An 18,750-nucleotide genomic window follows, 5' to 3' on the forward strand; every position below is an offset into this window, starting at 1 on the left:
TGGATGGTGGATAGAAGAATGAATGGATGGGTATGAAGGGTGGCTGGGTGGGTGGATGGATGGATGGGTGGGTGGATGGATGAGGGGAGTATCAGCATTGAGCTGCAGGGATTGATGAGGTGAGGGACCCTGCCCAGGCTTGAAGAGTCAGAAAACTGACTGGGGAAGAGAGGGGCGCTGCTGGGGCTCAACCAGGAAGATGAAAGAGACAGAAAAAAAGAATCTAGCATGGAGACATGAGGTTTCTAGAAGCTTCTTGGAAAGGCTCACAGGCATATCCCCCATCCTGCTGCCTCAGGTCCAAGAAGCTTTGTGAGCATCCAGGGACCTGGAGCAGCAAGACACATTTACAAGTGATAAGAGGGGGCCAGGCTGATATACAGAAGAGTCATTTAGAAGGAGTCATGAGGGAAGAGGTCTCAGACTCCAAAGTTCATCCTGTGTTTAGAGATTATTTCAAACACGGTAGGACGAAAGTGTTAGGAAGCCTCCGCCTCACAGTCCAACTCAGAACAGATCCACTTATTCCTGCCTGGGCAGGCTGAACCTCAGTGGGAGAACTAACTCCGAGGTTCCCTAGGGCGGCTGCATCTTGGGAATGGCACTCAGCGCTTACTTACCTCCTTGTGGGGAATAAGTTATAGGAGTAATAAGGAACATATGCTAAAACCCCAACTCCGCCGCTGACTAGCTGTGTGACTCTGGGTGAGTTACTTAACCTGTCTGAACGTTTTTCTCATCTTTAAAATGGAAGTAATAATAATACCCATATTGACATGGCAAAATAAGAATAAAATTAAAAAGTTATTCTCATGGAGCCAGACGCTATATATCCATCTATGATTTTTTTCCAGATTTCTTCCTTTCCATAAATGGTGAAATTCAAGGGTCCTCCTCTGATGTATTATTCATTTATTCAATGGATAGATGCTGCTTCCTCTCCCTTTCACTCTGAAGGAACTCAACGGTTAAAGAGAACTGTTCCCTTTGCAGCACACTGAGGATCAGGGGCCCAATGCGATGGGGTGTCTCACTGCAAGGAATGCTCTGCGAGGCCAGCCAGCAGCCTGCAGCGTTTCCCCCAATCTCTCTGGGTTGTTGGTGGGAGATCTCCTGGGGCTTCCCGTCCAAGAGGCACAGCCAGGTCTGAGCTGGAGTTGCTGGAGGCAGGTGTGGGTGAGCCCTGCAGCCGCTGACAAATTGCGGACTCCAGGAGCAGCTGCCCAGGAGAGCCTGTCCCCTGGACCATTTAGTTAGACCACTGAGCCGGATGGAGGAACTGGGATGAAGGATCCAAATATCCCCTTCTGACCCCATGAGTTAGAGCCCTGTCGTTGGAAAGATCTTCTGCAGAGTGGACAAATGTCGTAGGTTAAATTAACTGAGCATCCAGGGTGATGACTCTGACCTTCCAGCTGATTGTCCCAATGAGAATCCTTAGGCATGTCATCAAAGTAGCCTTCAAAATGATTTTTGTCCCTCATACATATTCTTACTGCAAAAAGCAGAATGGATGCATTCCATGAGAACCCAGATGTGCTAAAACCCACCATGGCACTCAGTCCTGAGGGGGGCCTCCCAACATGCCAGGCATTGCCAGGTGCTGGAGCTACAGTGACACATAAGACAGTCAGGTCCCCTGTCTTCACAGAGCTCACACTCAGATGGGGACAGAGAGACGGTACCCACGTAACATCAGCTAACTTTGGGTTGCGATCAGTGCCTTGAAAGGAACCAACGGGGTATCACGAGGGAACAGACCTTCGCAGGGAGGGTGTGTCCATGAGGTAAAGTGGCCACACAGGGCCCCTCTGAAGAGGTGGCGTCTGCAAGGAGACTCAAGGGATGAGAGTGAGCCCAGACCTGATCCGAGAAACAGGGAAGCCCCGGGAGGGGCCAGACCCGATTTGCGGAGTGGGAAGATCAGTGCCCCGGGGACCCCGGAAGGGTAGCTGCTGCTGTGAAGTCCGGGGGCTCCGCAGCTCCCTCTGGGCCATGGTAGGGCTCTGTGCTAACTCCAGCTACAGGGGCCACCGTGGGACCTGGGCTGATTGCAATCCATGACACTGATTGTAATCGAGGAACGGATTGAAGAAAGCAAGCAAGGGCAGGGCAGGAAGCCCAGGAGGGCCAGGTGATGGTCCACGTGTTGGGGGCCAGAGGCATGAGCAAAAGAAGGAGACGGGGTGGGGGTGGGGGTGGGGGGTGATGCCAGGCTCGGGGCCTGAGTCACTTGGTAGACGATGGTGCCACGGACCGAAGTGGGAGAAGAAGTTTGGAAACAGAACTCGAGACCTGGCTGGTGACTCTTGTTAGATTTAAATGTTTTGTTTTGTTCTGTTGACCTGGTTGTGTGAGAAGCGAGAACTTCCTCAGAGCTGGAAGGGCTCTCTGTGGCCTCTGGGCAGAGTAACACCTTCTATCAGAACAGATGTGCCGCTGTCCCCGTGAAGGATCTCAGCCCAGGAATCCCACAGCCTGCCCCCTCCACTCATCCCACCCTCCACCTGGCGCTTCCTCCAGCGGGCCGAAATTCCTGACTGCCCTGTTTCCCTGTCCTCGACTAAGAAGTCAGTAGTGGCTGCTTTTCTGTTATCTGTTCACCCCAAATTAAAACAAGCACCAGTCACGCAGTATTGGGTGACACGAGGTCTGCCCTGCCCAGACCCTGTCGCTGCAGGGGGCCAGAGGCCGGATTTTGAGAGAACATGAGAGGTGCTCTCTGTTACCGTTGTCACACTCCAAACCCCTCTAATAACCCATTTGGGATCTCTCCTCCTGTTCTTTCCAACCTTTGTGGACCTGACTTCTATTTACAGCCTGTACCACCTCTTGGGTCACCAATTCTTTGTTGATGTACCCTTATTTTCTGACTTAATGGCTGGAAGCTGTTAAGATCCTCTTCGATATTACTCTCCAACTACCAAACTGAGGTCATTATTACTCTTAGTAATGATGGTTGCTATTTATTAAACAGAACACACATTCTGCCAAGAACTTCCTGTGCATTATCTCATTTAATAACCCGGAGAAGTAGGGATTGTTATTCCATTTCACACATGAGTCGTGGAGAACTTTGACAAGATGCCCAAGGTCTCCCTGCCAGTGATGGAGGAAGGAGGGATTTCAACGCAGACCTTCAGTCTCCACATCCTGGGGGGAAGGAGGACCAAGTGTTGCGGCTTTCACAGGCTGCTAGTGGTGGCTCATTGGGTTTGTCAGTACCAGGCCTGGCAAGAGATGAGGGCTTAGAGTCTGCTTTTGTGGAAGTTCAGTTGGCAGGGCTCAGGGCAGTAATTGCTGTTGCATTCACCCCGGGGAGTGATGGACCCGGATCTCAGTCGGCAGGATCAACATGGTAACCAGCAGAGACTCTGTAGACATCCAGCCGCCGTGCTCATGGTGACTTGGGAATGCTCAGGAAAGCAAAGAGGTTGACCCAAGTTAGACTGTAAAGATATTCCTACTTTAATAAAAAGGAAGGGAGGAGCCGAAGGCTTCCACTTTCCAACAAAGGCCACGCAGGCCTCAGGGCAGCAGAGCCTGGAAGGGGAAGCACCCTGGGAGCAGGCCAGGGCTCCTGTGGGGGTCTCTCCACTGCCCACTCCATCAGCTATGCCTCACATCCTCCAGGGGAGGCCATGACTGGGGTCTGGTCCCGAAATGTCCTCTCATGAGGCTACAATGGGGGAGAGGCCCAGGTCTGCCTCTTTTTTTTTTTTTTTTTTTTTTTAAGCAACCAGTATTTTTTTAAAAAAGAAGAAGAAATGTAAAAACTTATATTTTTAAATGTTCACATTAACAAAACACCACTTTTCAACACACAGAGCAGTGTAATTGGTGAGTCACAAGATCCCTGTAGAATCTGGGGTGCCCTAGAGTTAAGGGTCCCACCTCTGTGTCCCTCCTGTGCCTGCTGGAGCTCCTTTGGAGATGGACTCAGTGGTCTTTGAGGCCTGCCATGAACCACCAGGATGCACGACACGTGTGGAACAGCCCCCAGCCCTACAGGCCCCTCCCTGATTGTCATGGCCACACAGAAAGGGTGAAGTAGCTGGACTTTTTAGGCCTAGATTCCCAAGGCCATTTGGGGTCTGGGGTCTGGTCCTGGAATGTTCTCTCTTCCTGCTCTTTCTATAAAATAAATCTTTTAAATTAGTATCAGCTGGTTTTGAAAGTAAAAAAACAAACACAAAACAAACAAACAAACAAAAAACTCCCTAGTTCCAAAAGCAAGAGGGATAAGGAAACCAACATTATGGGAAGGTGCTAATGCCCGAGCCTTTATACAGTAGTCCCTGATCCTTATCTACAGAAAACTCTAGAAAAGAAAAACAACTCATAAGTTTTAAATGCCTTTTATTATATTGTTATAATTATTCTGTTTTATTAATAGTTCTTGTTAACCTCTTGTTGTGCCTAATTTATAAATTAAACTTTGTCATAGGTATGCATAAGGGGGAAAAAAGCATAGCATGTGGAGGATTCAGTACAATCTGTGGTTGCAGGTCACTACTGGGGTTAGAAGGTATCTCCTGTGTATTATTCAGTTGCTCACAGTTGCCCAAGGATGGTATAAGCATTGTTATCCTGTTTGTGTATCAGTTAAATTATTCATCTGAGCTAGGCTTGGTGGTGCACACCTGTAATCCCAGTGGCTAGGGTAGCTGAGGCAGGAGGATCTCGAGTTCAAAGTCAGCCTCAGCAATTTAGCAAGGACCTAAGCAATTTAGCAAGCCCTGGTCTCAAAATTTAAAAATAAAAAGGGCTGGGATGTGGCTCAGTGGTTAAGTGCCCCTGGGTTCAATCCCTGGTACAAAAAAAAAAAAAAAAAAAAAAGTCTGAGATCACACAGCACATTCGTAATTAGAACACAGAGCCTTTGACCATAAAGCCCGAGCTCCCTCCAGTCTTTGAGTATGGTCACATAGTGTAGCTACGTGAAGCACATGAGCAACCCACTGAGTCTGGAGGGGGCCCTGGGCAGTCACTCTCCCCCATGCCACCGCCTCTGTGGTGTTGGGGCAGACTTGAACTTCTCTGCATCTTTTTGCTGTTTCCTTCTCTTCCTGTTTTTTCTCCTGGTTGGTTTGCCCTCACTCAGCTCCTGGCTTATGATACTTATTTTTCCATCCACAGCAAAACGATTCACATCAAGGTAATTGATGATGAGGCGTATGAGAAAAACAAGAATTACTTCATTCAGATGATGGGCCCCCGCATGGTGGATATGAGTTTTCAGAAAGGTGTAGTACCCTGTCCTCCACACTAACATTAACATTCTTCTCTCCTTTCTTCCTTTCTACAACCCCTCTCTCTCCTCCTCCTTCTGTTTCTTCTACCTGAGTCTCTCTCCCTGTTTCTTCCTCTCCTGTTCTCTGTTCACTTTTCCCCCTCCTCTGTCCTCTCTCTGTTCCCAGCTCTCTCCTAACACCTGCCAACTTGTCACATGGTATCCAGAAAAGGGATGCTCGAGAACCAATGGCAATTTTTCTGGGATGAGGAGGGGGAGGGAGGGAGAGAGAGAGAGAGAGAGAGAGACCCCTGCCCAAGCCCCAGAAGTATGGAATGTGGATTCTCAGCTTCTCTTGGATGACTTAGAGCACAGGAAAGAGAAAGGACAGCAGCACAGAGGCGGACAAGAGGCAGCACGAGGAAAGAGACTCAGCACAGATTGATGGGGACAGTTATTCCCAGGGCTGAGCTTAGAGTCCTCAAAAGTTGAGAATCTGTGTTTTGGGGGTCATGGTTCATTCCACTCCCAAAGCAGGCCTCAGAAGCCGTCTGACCTGCCACATCCCTACTATTGAGACTTAGTTCTCTCCCTGACCTTGACTGAGCTGGAAATACCAGTCAAAGATCTGCCTGTCTTACTCAGTATTTTCCCATTCAGAGCAGCTAGGTGTGCAGGCAGATTTGGAGTGTGGGCAAGAGGATTCTAATCTTCAGGGAAGCTTCTCCAACAAGTTCATAGAACTGCTCAGAGTGGATGGAGTCCTTTGCCTTCAACTTACACAACCCTGTACATCCCATGGCCTCCACTAAGCAGGTCAGGAAATCCTTTCCATCTAGATCATACCATGGAGGAGGCAACTACTAGATTTGGGGGGCAATGTTCTTTGGCCAAGTCATCAATCATGTCCCTCTGGGCCAGGCTCATGGGTGCAGAGCTCTGGATTCCTGTTGCATAGCAAAGTCTCTGTGGCAGAAAAACAGTCTCACTCACATCTTATAGATAACCCAGGACCCCATATCTAAGGAGAAGAAATCACCCCCAAATGGCTCAACAATCAGTGAGTGTTGTCTTTGGTTCATGGAGCGAAGTATGAAATGGTGTCCAAGAAAGGGCCCCAAAGGTCACCAAAGATGTACTTTTGAAACACATGCATGCATGCACACGCATCAAGTCCTGTGCCCCCCCCCCAAAAAAAAACCAGCTCAGATCATTTTACTACTTTACTGGAAGCAAAGCAGAGCATGTCTTTAGAATATCACAGGAATATCAGAGGATTTGAGGACACATCTAAGCTGTCATTCATTCATTCTCTTTGCACTTTGAGAGAATTTAGGTCCCAGCCAACTGCTCCTCTCAACCCCCCCCAAAAAACCCAGAAAATAATAATTCCAGCTCACTAATTGGGCCTGCTAACCACCATTGTGGTTCCATGAAGGACCAGGAGACAGACATGCCCAACCTCTCCAGGTGACAGTGAGCCTGAGCTAGCCTCCAGCCAGTCTTTGTAGGGTAATGACTTTCAAGAAATTTTGCTTCCCTGAATGATATGCTTGTAAAAGACACCATGCCTCTTTAAGATAGCCAGAGATGAACAGAAATCTCACTACCTTGTGCCCCAAACCCAAGTTAATCAGCTTTTATGAAGGCAGACTTAGGACCAACACCCCATGCAATAGAGGTAGTAATACAATGGATTCTTGTATCATATTGTGGTTAGTATTTGTTCATTCTGGTTCCCACCTGATAGCACAAGTCCACTATCAAAGAAAGAATGAGAAAGACAGTAGACTTCTGCTGCCCGTTCTTTCCCACTGCTCTCTCTCTCTACCTTTCTCATAAATACTTTTCCTTTTAAATTTTTCTTTAAGAGACTCATGTGAGAAGTGGGTACAGACACACAAAAAAGGGATACAAGTCCTGGGTTCCACGGATGTATTTGCTATGGTAGAAGGTTCTGGGTCATCCCAATAGGCAGGTAGTTGACCTGCAGCCTAAAAGAAATGGCACTGTTACCATGTGACACCCTGTGGAATGTGCTGCCCCACTCACCTCCTACTAACCCTTGGCAGGACCTAAAAGGACTCCTCCCACCATCATCCCCAATCTCCCTCCCCGTTTCCTTCCTGTCCTCCTGGCCCCTCCCTTTGCCCACCTGTCCTGGCCTCCTGGCTCCCTTTCCCTCTCACCCACAAGAACAACTGTGATCAAGGAGACAAGAAAAGCCGAGACCATTTTTTATATGAGAACATCACAATCCACCATAGTCCTATCTAAGGCCACCGTGGTGGGACAGGGCTGCATGTGCCAAGAGTGACGGGGAATGATTTTAAAGGCTATGCTCCAGGTGACCGACCAACCTGCCCACCCAGTCGACACACTCTCTCTCTTGTTGTCCCTACAGGAAAACCATAAGGGTTAAAATAGTAGATGAGGAGGAATACGAAAGGCAAGAGAATTTCTTCATTGCCCTTGGTGAACCGAAATGGATGGAACGTGGAATATCAGGTGTGAGATTCTTTAAAAACAAAACAACAACAACAAACCAAAAAAAGCAAGAATTTTTTTAAACAATCCAAAAGAAAAAAGCAACTCTATTTTTTTTTTCTCCCCTCCACCCCGTTTCTTCCCTCCTCCTCCTCCTCCTTTCTCCTTTTGGCCAGTGGACTTTTTAATTCTTTTTCCCTCCTGTATTCTCGCTCTCACCCTGTTTCGGTCTCATCTCTGCCTTCTTAGCCATAGTTTATTTCCAAAGTCCTCCTTTCCCGCCTTCTGGGCAGCACCGGGGCCTCAACTCCTCATGACCCTGATGAGTTACTTCAATGTGTTGCTACACTTATCCAGTTACCGCTGTCCCCTGCACCCCACCCCATACCGTAGCCTGTGATTGGGAAGACTCCTTGATGGGTGGGGAGGAGAAGAAAAAGAAAGGAATGTGATGTGCTGCATGCCTGTGCCCCTTCCCTGCCTCTTACCCTGCCACCCCTCACTCTCTAGCCAGGATTGAATATGGGAGGGTGGGGGATGGGGGTGGGGGCTCACGTTGCCATGATGCTTTGACAGTTTTCTGCTGCATCCTTCGACCTCTAATGAATGCTTGGCAGGCTATTCACTTGCAAGAGTGGCCCATGGGCCCCTCTGCCCTTCATGGAGGTAAGTGTGTCATCTGGCTATTTCCCAGTTGGGTCAACGGTGGCATGGGGAGGTATACCAGTTGTCAGAGGCTTCTGGAGCTCTCTGAGAGGGAGCTGGTTCCTGAGGCAGTCCTGCAACCTGGAGTCCTGAGCTGCTCTTCCTCCCCCCAGCATCCTATCCACCCCATTCTACCCCTCTTTGAAGCCCAAGGTAGGGTGATTTATTCAAGCTACTTTGGGATAATCCAAGCTTTAAAGCAAAAAACTGATAGTCTTTAAGAGAAAAGAAGTAAGTTCAGGTGTGAAAATTCCCCTAGCCAGCAAGCCCTGGAAATAAACTGACTCTAAGTAGGCCCAGAGGATTGCTTATGGGTTTACCAATGGAAGGGACTCTAAATGGTGTAGTCTCTACTGCTGGTTTCTGAGGGTAGCTATTGAAGACAGCTAATGGATGGTTCATGTACACCTACCTTAGCTTGGCATCCACAAGTGAGGATATTGCCTAAATCCCTCAAATAACCTTTATCCCACACTAGAGAAGTGGCCCCTCCTCCTCCTCAGGACATGCATCTCAGCATACCTGCCAGTGGTTTATCCCTAAGGGGCTGATTATGTTGCAACCAGGGTAAAAGGAAGGAAGCGTTTCTCCCCTTGAAGAAAATGATTGAAGCTACCCCTTTGAAAGAGTCAGAGAAATGGATGTGGGAATGAGTAAGCGTGCTCTAGGGAAATACCAAGAGGAGGACCTTGGTACTCCCCTTAAGGGAAGAGATGATGCTGGGAGCCTCATGGAGAACCGAGCAGTGAAATTCACCTGTTGTTCAAAAAGGACAATCATTTTGCAACCACTTCATATTCATGTAACAAGGAACAGCAAGAAGCCAACAGACCCAAAGGATTAGGCAGCAGCACTTCCCAAGGCTCCTCTATAGCTCTTCTCAGACCTGTTTGTTTGATCAGTTCTTTCCATCCTCTGGGGACTACCTGAAGAGCTAAACCAATTCTGTGCCATAATGGCTTGGACACATCTGGTGGTGTACGGGTAGACACCCTCTGGATCTTCCATAGCTCACCTTCTTCTTGATCACCTAATAAGGTGCTGCCATCAGCTGACTGCCAAAGGGAGAGAAAGCACCTCTCGTGCCATTCCACTGAATTCCAGCTAATCATCCAGTTCCTGCCACTAAGGAGATTCTCAGAGTTGTGTCAGCACCTTCCCTACTTCTTCTCACCTCCCTTGTGCATTTATTCCACCTCTTCATGATTAGTTGAAATTAGCAAATACCTGAGGCCATTGTAAGCTAGTATCATCAATTTCCACAGTTCCAGCTACTTAGGTGCAAGTCAAAACAGCCCAAAGGATCATACAGGGGAGCTGGAAGGAAGGCAGAGGCTCCAGTCAGGAGAGAATTGAACGCCATCTATGCCTTTATTCCAACAGTAAATAAAGTCTTCTCTTCTCCCTCCCCTAAAACCTCTACCAACTGCAGGACAGAAAGTGACCTAAGAAAGTGACCTTCCTGGATCTCACAGAGACCTGGCCAAATGCAAATACCTATAGCTACTCCCCATTTGAGGACACCTTTCCTTTTTACACTGGATTTTTTGTCAGTTATCAGCAAAGCCCTGGTGAAATCTAGTCTTGAGGGAGAGTATAGGTGAGAAGGCAAAGATTTCAGCGAGCTCTCTGCGGGATATACCTCCATATCTTCCCAGTGACTAAGATCCTAAGATGGAAGCAGAATAAAAAATTTGTCAATTTCTCAGCCTCCTGTCCTATGGCCTAGGGAGTTGATTTTCAGGTTTGGGTTTTTTTGGTTGTTTTTTTTTTTTTTTTTTTCAGTTCTTCTTATATATTGGCATCAGGCCACCATAAGGTGAAAGGTCATAAAACCAGATTGTCTAGACTCAGAATCAAATGAAAACCCATACTGATTTGCAGAATTCCCTGCTGCTCTCGGAGTGAGAGACAGTACAGTGGAAATTGCTTTTCATTATCACTGTTGTATGGGAGAGTCCTAGGCATTTAGAATGACATACTCTCTGCATGGTCAAGATGACAATTGCATTTTTTTAAAATAAAGGACAGGATTTGAAATAGAAGACTATATTCTTGGCAAACAAAACAGACTTCTGAAGTGATATTAAAAGCTCTGAACAATCTGTGGTAGCGAAAAAAGGAAAGATAAATAGTAAACATGGTTGCCCTAGAGTGGAGTAAGTCCTGGAGTCTACAAAACCGGCTTCTGAGAGCAGCAGTGAGCAGCTTCTTCAGGGCTGTTGGGTCTGGACCTGGACACCGGAAGTCTCAGGAGGAGAAGGAAAACACTACCCTCCAATACTGGGCCTATTTGTTCCTCCTCTTCCCACATGTAGGGGCACCCAGACAAATACCCCAGCTGCTTCCTAATTACTCACAGAGCTATACTCTTTTCTGTTTGTGCCTGGAGTGTATGAGCAGGGTTAAATGACTCTCAAGCTGACCCTGGTGGCCAATACAGGAGAAAGTTCCACTCCAGCTTCTCTCATCAGCAGCAACAGGAAAAACACCCTCAAAGCATTGCATCACTCAAAGTTGGCCTTCCTGGATCTCACAGACCCATCTGTAACTGTTTAATGGGAAGTCTCAGATTCCTGCCGACAATGGCCAGAGAATGATGCAATTCCAGCTGATGGCAGGCCTTCTCTGTGCTCTAGGAATGAGCCTGGGTTGGAATGGACATCTGAGTGAAAACCAGAGCACTAGGACCGTTTTAGAAGAACTTCCTTGGTGTGTCCTGCCTGGGTACACCCATGTATTGGGATCTCCAGCCTTCACTGGAACTCGGAGACCAGGAGATGCTGTCCCAGGCAAACCCATGGAAGGAGCAGAATAAACAAGCTCTCTTGTTCTCTATCTCAATGTAGTGAAGATAGGCATCTATCCATTACTTCTTTAGAATTCTAAATGGAAGATATCAGGAAGAATCAATTGCTGTTTATATGGTGTGCAGATTCTGGGTCCACATGTCTTCAGTGGCTATGTATATGGGATAATAGATCCCAGGCCTGAGTTGCATTCCTAGAGATTCCTAGAAAAAATAAGTCACAACTGCCTTCCACCACACATACACATATTCCTTCCACCAATCATGGAAGGGTGTTTCCAGACTTATCTGACAAGCACCAAGTAGTGAGGGGCTTTATACTAAGACACTATCAGAATAAAACATGGTACGTCATAAGTTTTTTTTTTTTTTTTTTTTGGAGGAATGTTGAAGTCTAAAAGAGTTTAGCATAAGTACCATGCTATAAATTCAGATAAATGCTATAAATTCAAGGTTTATAAATTCAGAGACTAGGGACAACTTGTGTTGGTTTTATCTTGGTTCAAGGTCCCAGTCCATCTAAGGAACTTTCATTTGTCACCTCCCTTCTCTGACAGTCTCTCTTCTCCAGAATACATGGACTCTGATTTCATCTGCCTTTTCTGGAAAAAAGAAGACCACCTCCCATAGATGCAGCATCCATGGAAAAGATGATTGCAAAAATAGATGGTGAAAAACAAAACTTTACTGAACACTATTAGATGCAGGGACTTAATGGACCCAGGTGACACAAAATGATAGGAGTCCATGTCCATGACCCTAAACTCCAGGATATATCTATAAAAAAGACAAATCATTTCAGGAAAACATTCTGAAGGACTTATCTTTTTCACTAACTCATTCTTTTAGAAGAAATAAACGTGGTAGCTCAGATGCATTTCGTGGCCATAGAAACCTATGGGCACTGGAGAGCAGATCATAGATAGTCTGATTGTCAGGTTAGGAATAGATCTCATAAAATCGGGCACCATTGCACTCTTGCACACTACTACCTGGTTCCCTGAGGTCCCACTCAAGCCGTATGGACACACTCACCACTGATGAGCCAGCTCCTCTAGCAGGTTGCAATCCACCTAGTTTCCATGATAACTGGATTCTCACTTCTTCTTTTCAGACTGGATCACGAGTAACCTACTCAGTCTCTGTTCCTCTCATTTGGTTCCCCCCTTCCTCCATCCCTAGCTCTCCAAGGTTGCAGGGAAGGTGTGGGGATAACTCTCTTAACTTCTCGGCAGCCTTTGCAGCTGCTCACACCTCTTGCTGCTGCTACTGCTGCGCATGCTCCAAGTGCTGCTTTCTTTGCATGCATCCCTCAGCTCTCACCTACTAAGCTCATTGCTTTTCTTATGCTGCCAGCCACAACAAAGTCTGGGGATACTTTCAAGATGGGACCTTAATGTTCTTTCCTTTTCTTTCTTCCCTTTGTCTGGTACCTATTTGCAAACAGCGCTCCTGTTATCTCCAGGTAAGAGGTGTCCTTCCCCTCTTTCTCAGTTCTTGCCAGTGCCCTTGCTTGGTTTAAGATCAGTGTTCTTTGATTTATTTAATAGGAACTACAGGCTCAAGTGAATCTGACCGGTTCTCCTAAGGAATGAGAGATTTATTTCCCCACATGAAATAATTGTGAGGAAGTAAACAATTCCATGAGTATCATTTCTGTCCGTGCATGTGGGTAGAGGCATAGCTGATCCTCTCTGGGACCAGGAAGAGAAACTTACCAAGGAGATGGTGGATAGTAGACTTTTACACCTGAATTCATCTGTAACTCAGGTTGTTGGGGGAAGAGAGGGTGAAAGTCAAACCTGGAACCTCCTAATAAGATTGTAATGAGATTTAAAAGAAAATACTGATCCCAGGGATCCAAGAGGAAATAATCAAAAGTAGCTGTGAGAGCATAAAAAGCAATTTTTTTTATAAATAACTTGAAATTTTACTGATTCTGGAGATCTTCTATCTCATCACAGATGAAACCTAAATTACTAGAATTTTTATCCATTTGTCATTGACCCTTAAAGTGACATGTGCTGTGAACAACGGGCAGAGGAGTGGGCACAGTGTTCTGGCTGGACATAGACATTTTAGAAAATTTATTTTGTGGAGATTCTCTTGGAGAATCTAGATTCTGTGTAGGATGTACACCTACTTTGAGAGTGGGCTGGTGTGACTAGAAACCATTCACAAACATCCAACGTTATGAGCAGATAGGAAAGCATTTCCCCATATCTGGCAATGCCATAACTCTCGATGCAGGCAGAATGGGCTCCACAAACAGTTCCAATGTATTTTTAAAGAATGTCTTATCTCTCATCCATTCTTTGAACACAGAAAATTTTAAGGTCATTTAAGAGGAAAAGCATCTTACAGAGTTCATAGTCATACTCACCTACCGGCTATACTCTGGGCTTAGGAGGAGGCCATGGACATAGTGAGGACATTTGCCTCCTTGGAGCCTAAACAAACAAAAAAAATGTAGATTATGCTTATACTTTACTTTTGTGGGGAAAAAAAAAAAAAACATTGTTCTAGTTTCCTTGGCTTCTTGCTATACCGACAGGACAAGGGCCATACCCATACCCAAAAGTATTTTTCATGCTTCTCCTGGGGGATTGATCTCATAACATTGGGTCTTCTCCATTTCATTCATCCTCTTGCATGAGAAAATATTTGGATTCGTCTGTTCCAGCTTTTGCCTCTACCTCATACATATATGCATACAACAAAGATTGGGATTGACCTTAAGTTTCTTTATACTTTTAACATACTTTCAAATATCACTAGAAACTAAAAATTGGGGGGCGGGGAACGACACTTTTTCTAGATATTTCAATCCATAGACCTTTAATTTAGAAGGCTTTGATTAGGCTTTAAATTCACTGGGAAACTCAAATTCTTATTCCTGGGAGGATAGACTGAAGTGGTTAAAATGCCTGGTGGCATTAGACACAGAAAGTAAATATGTTCATCCTGAGCTACCCACCAAGCTCAAGGGCCTGGGAGTGACAGCCCCGGCTGCATCACCCCACTTCTTGGTAAGGATACTTGCAGAGTATTCACAGCCTTGTCTGGCTTGGCAAGTTCTTTGTTCTTCCAGTACTTGTTCAATCTTCCATCTTATTCATATTCTTTCCCTCCCTTTCTTTTTGCTCCCACCTATCTTTTTTCCTATTCCTAGAACTGAGAGTTTGTTTAGTCAGCCTGCATATCAGGATCACCTGTTATTTATTCTCTTTACTTGAAGTTCTGAGGAGTTTCATCAACAAGTGATCAGACTCACTATAATATTTTAAGCTGGAGACTTAACATTCTCTCAAGAAATTAACTTGATCTGAATTGAAAGCAATGCGTATTACTAAAATAGGAAAAGGCAGGAATTGCTGCCAAACCAAGATGCTAAATCAGAGTTTATATAGAGGCATGTGAATCAATCAATTAACAGATAAATACAGAGTGCCTCATGTGAGGTTGTAGGAGACCTAAAGATAGAGCATTGGTTATTTGTCAAAAAGATTTTTTTGCTGAAAGCTAAATGGAAAAACTGGCTGTCACCACAGGGGTGGACATGTCAGTAGGTAGATGAATATCATGCCAGATGGATACAGGGATAGATTGATAGCTAGACAAGGGGTTAGACAGGTACATTTCTATGTCACTGGAGAGCTCATTATATTGGTCTAAAGTTCTTATGGGCACATGTAAAAGTAAGACATAGGGGAACTGGCGGGGAGGGGTGGAATAACACTGTCACTGCTAAGACAGGCATCCTGATATGGTGCCAAACCCTGAAAGAAGAGGAAAGAACTATTCCATTCTTTGAAGGGATCTGTATGTCTTTTTCTAAGGGCTTTTTTCCAGAGTGACATGCAGACCGATTTCTAGGATTTCTGGCCTTGTGCATAGCCAGAACCCTAGATGCACACAGATATACCTTCAGAATTAACTAACCAGAGAACCAGAATAAATGAATTAAATGAAGTTAGGTTGCTAGCAGGTGTCTTCTGACTTGAAAATATATAGAAGGGCATACATCCTTGAGAAAGAATTGTTTCCAAAAGTGGCCACCAGCACTAGAGGGGGGTTAGGACCATGGACAGCTCCCACAAAGTTTTGGGATTGCTTTTTATATTTGATGCCAGGGACAGTAGTAAAACAGCAAGTGCAGAAATCAGAGACTGTGAACATTCATACCATGTCAACCAAAAAAAAAAAAAAAAAGAAAGAAAGAAAAGAAGCAAAAGAAACAAAATAAACGTTATATAAAAATCCAAGGCTCTCTCTTTAGTAACTTACATTCTTGGTTTATGGTCTTTTCCATGAATTCTTTTCATTGCAACCTCAAGGACTTAAGCCTCGCCCCTCTCCTTACTTCACCAATTCCCCAGTGAGAGAGAGAGAAAAAAAGATCTTCCTGGCCTCTGACCCACCTCGTCCTTGAGATTATCCAAGGACTAGCGAATTCCCCTGGGAGGTTTACTGTGTGGAATGAAAGCAATTAAGGAGCCGAATAAAAGAATTAATTGCATGTGAGAATGTGGACTTGGATGGGAAGATGTTTAAATGAGCTTTGAAAGAAACAGGCCGCCAAGAGCGATTTTCTAATCAAAGGGGAATAAAAAGATTCAATCTCTATTTCACTCTAATCCAGAAAACATGTCTTCATGGTGAAGTGGTCTTAAAATGGACTCACCAGATGAAGCAGAAAAAATGTCTAACCGTACAACACGAGAATGGTAAATGAGTCAAGATGCTGAGGGACACAGAGAATGCCTCCAAAGAAAGTAAAGGAAGAACTTTATTTTATTTTATGTTTGAATAAGTATTTGTGTTCCAGAAGAAATATGCCTGATTTGTATGGAAACACTGGGGATCATTCATTGGAACACCATGAAATTTGGGGGGAAATCTTCCAAGTGTGTCACCATGAGGACAATAGTCTCTTGTACAAAATGTAGACATCCTGGAAACCCCCTTTCTCCTTTCCAGAGGGGAGAGAACCTGCAATGTTGGAAACAGATGTTGATGTGGACCAGCTGTTCCCTTTGGATAATTGTGCCTCCAAGAACTCTAACATGAAGTTAAACAGGCCCAACTGTTCGAAATAGTCAAATGTCAAGAGTTCAACTTTCCTTACTAGCTCCCCACATCACACTGAATGATTTGGGGGACTTTACTTGGTGCTATTTCTCAGAAGGTCTTTGAGTCATGTTGCCCACAAAGGTATACAAACAGGACTTCTTATCCAAGCCTACAAGAACCCTCTCCTGGCCCAATGGTCATAAAGTGTCTAGCATGACATAGAAAGGGCACTAAAGTGCACAAAGTCCCCATTCCCAAGAGCTATTTGTTTTGTACCTATCGCGCATGTCTGATATGCTGAGCTTTAAATTGCCAGGACATGGAAAAGGTTCTAAAGCTTGCTTGATTTTCTTTCTTTTTTTTTTTTTTTTTTTTTTTTTTGCAGAGGTGACAGACAGGAAGCTGACTATGGAGGAAGAGGAAGCCAAGAGGATAGCAGAGATGGGAAAGCCAATATTGGGTGAACACCCCAAACTAGAGGTCATCATTGAAGAGTCCTATGAGTTCAAGGTCAGGCCATCAGTGAGGTCTAATTCAATAATAGATTAATCAGGATGGGGGCAGAAAACCTGGGGTTCTGCTCCAGTTTCACCACTGAATATGTGAAGTTGAAGCTGAACAAATCACTTACTCACGCCAGGTCTCTCTTTCCCCATTTGTAACCTGAAACAACAGTGCTGGAAATATCGTGAGAAAAAAGAAATAATACAGAAAATGGAATGAATAGCTAGAAAGACGGTAGATGTATCATCACAATTGTTTAATTGTATCTTTAAAACAAAGATACTAAAACTCAGTGGTGTAGGGCAAGGTTTATTGACATCAGACCCTATTCTCTATTGTATCACTCCAAATATCCAATGTCAGGAGTCATAACAAAAAAAAAAGGCAAGTAGAAGATTGCCCCAGAGGATTTAAACCAAGGTGGCTGCTCCATCCATAACTTCCAGAACCCCCAGGATGCAGGGCATCTTTCACTCCTCTAAAGCAGCAGGCTCCTTCTTGGTTCTGGGCACTCTAACCTCATGAGTTCAAGTTTTTCTCTCCCTGACAGACTACAGTGGACAAACTGATCAAGAAGACAAACCTGGCCTTGGTCGTGGGGACCCACTCCTGGAGGGACCAGTTCATGGAGGCCATCACTGTCAGTGCAGGTAAGAAGGGTCTAAATGTGGCCTTGCTGGGAGAAGCAGAGAGCCCAGGAGAAGCGAGAGCACGGCACCGTCAGTGGCTCACCAGTTTTGGGGGGGGGGGTCAGGGAGGGGGGGCGGCTGCATTCCATCTTCCTAGTCCTGGTGCTCGGTATTCAGCTGCTTCACTGGGTCACTTTGGAAGAGGATGGTGGGGTGACTAAAAAGAGTCTGGCTATGTCTGGCCTCAGATCCTGGTCGTCCTATGTGGACCAGAGCAAGTATCCTCTTTGTCCTCAATGTCCTCATCCCCAAAAGGAACTATCACTACATTTCTCAGAAAAGCAGAAAGGTACAGAGTCAGGTACAAAACAAGTACACCACAAATTGTTGTTTTTGTCATTCCTTCTTCTCATGAACTTGATCTTCCTTTTCTATGAAATGAGGGATGATTCTGATCTAGCAAGATAGGGGTCAGGAGTTTTCAAAACGCTTTACATTGACTCTTGAACAAATCTCCTCCCTGGATGACTCCAAACCTCTACTTCAGCATTTACTGACAGATCCCTGTGCAGTGACCCACAGCCCAGCCAGGAGTCCCAGAGGCCTGCAGGTACATTAGAATGGGAATGAACAGAGTCTCCCAACCACCCCACATTGCCTCTCAGCATCACTGGGGCCTCTTTGTACTGCTGAGCACTACTGGCCTTGTCTTTTTTCAGGAGGTTTTGTTGTCATAGCAACTCACAGGGTCACATCCCCAAGGCCCCAGAGCCAGAGCAAAAGTACAGCCAGGAAGAAAGATTTGCTGCTGCTGCTGCTGCTTCTGTCCTACTTTCACATGGATCCTTCCATTGCCCCCTCTGATGACCTGACAGTGCCCCTCAAGAGACAGTAAACAGAATGTAGTCCCCAGAATCTACCCTTCTCCTTTTACCAAGGCAGGAACTGAGCCTCAAAAAACAATAGATAATGTACCCTAGTTACAGATTTTCTTTATGGCAAAACTGGAATCGGAACCCGGTTCCTGATTGCTGCTCTTTAGAAACTCAGCTTCTACCCATTATGCCCAAACGTGATGAGCTGATCTTGACCAGGAACTGAGAGGCAACAGCACATCTCTTCTGAGATGCTGAATGGGCAACTCTGCTCATGTTTCCTGGCAAGGACAATCGGGCCCATCCCCGCTCTGTCCCATGGGGTACTTGGAAAATGGCACTGGCTCTCTGGTATACCTGCATGATCTGGAATGACAGCCATCTGAGGATGGATAATGACCAGACATACGATGTTTATCAGAGAAGCCGGTCCAG

The 18,750-nt window shown here is 45.5% G+C and overlaps 1 protein-coding gene across 6 annotated transcripts in view; it reads left to right on the plus strand.

The window, feature by feature from the left end:
- The window catches only part of Slc8a3 (solute carrier family 8 member A3), a 117,386-nt gene that overhangs the window by 92,929 nt on the left and 5,707 nt on the right, over positions 1 to 18,750 (plus strand). For 2 of the 6 annotated variants that reach the window (XM_076850292.2, XM_076850294.2), the window contains exons 2-5: positions 5,140 to 5,246; positions 12,682 to 12,699; positions 16,693 to 16,817; positions 17,362 to 17,461. In XM_076850292.2, the coding sequence (XP_076706407.1) occupies positions 5,140 to 5,246; positions 12,682 to 12,699; positions 16,693 to 16,817; positions 17,362 to 17,461 (350 nt within the window). Of the gene's footprint in view, positions 1 to 5,139; positions 5,247 to 7,637; positions 7,742 to 12,681; positions 12,700 to 16,692; positions 16,818 to 17,361; positions 17,462 to 18,750 lie in introns of all 6 variants that reach the window. The other 4 variants (XM_076850295.2, XM_076850297.2, XM_076850293.2 and 1 more) reach the window with 3 other exon arrangements.

Source organism: Callospermophilus lateralis, chromosome 3 (assembly GCF_048772815.1).
Source record: "Callospermophilus lateralis isolate mCalLat2 chromosome 3, mCalLat2.hap1, whole genome shotgun sequence".
Classification (NCBI taxonomy): Eukaryota; Metazoa; Chordata; class Mammalia; order Rodentia; family Sciuridae; genus Callospermophilus; species Callospermophilus lateralis.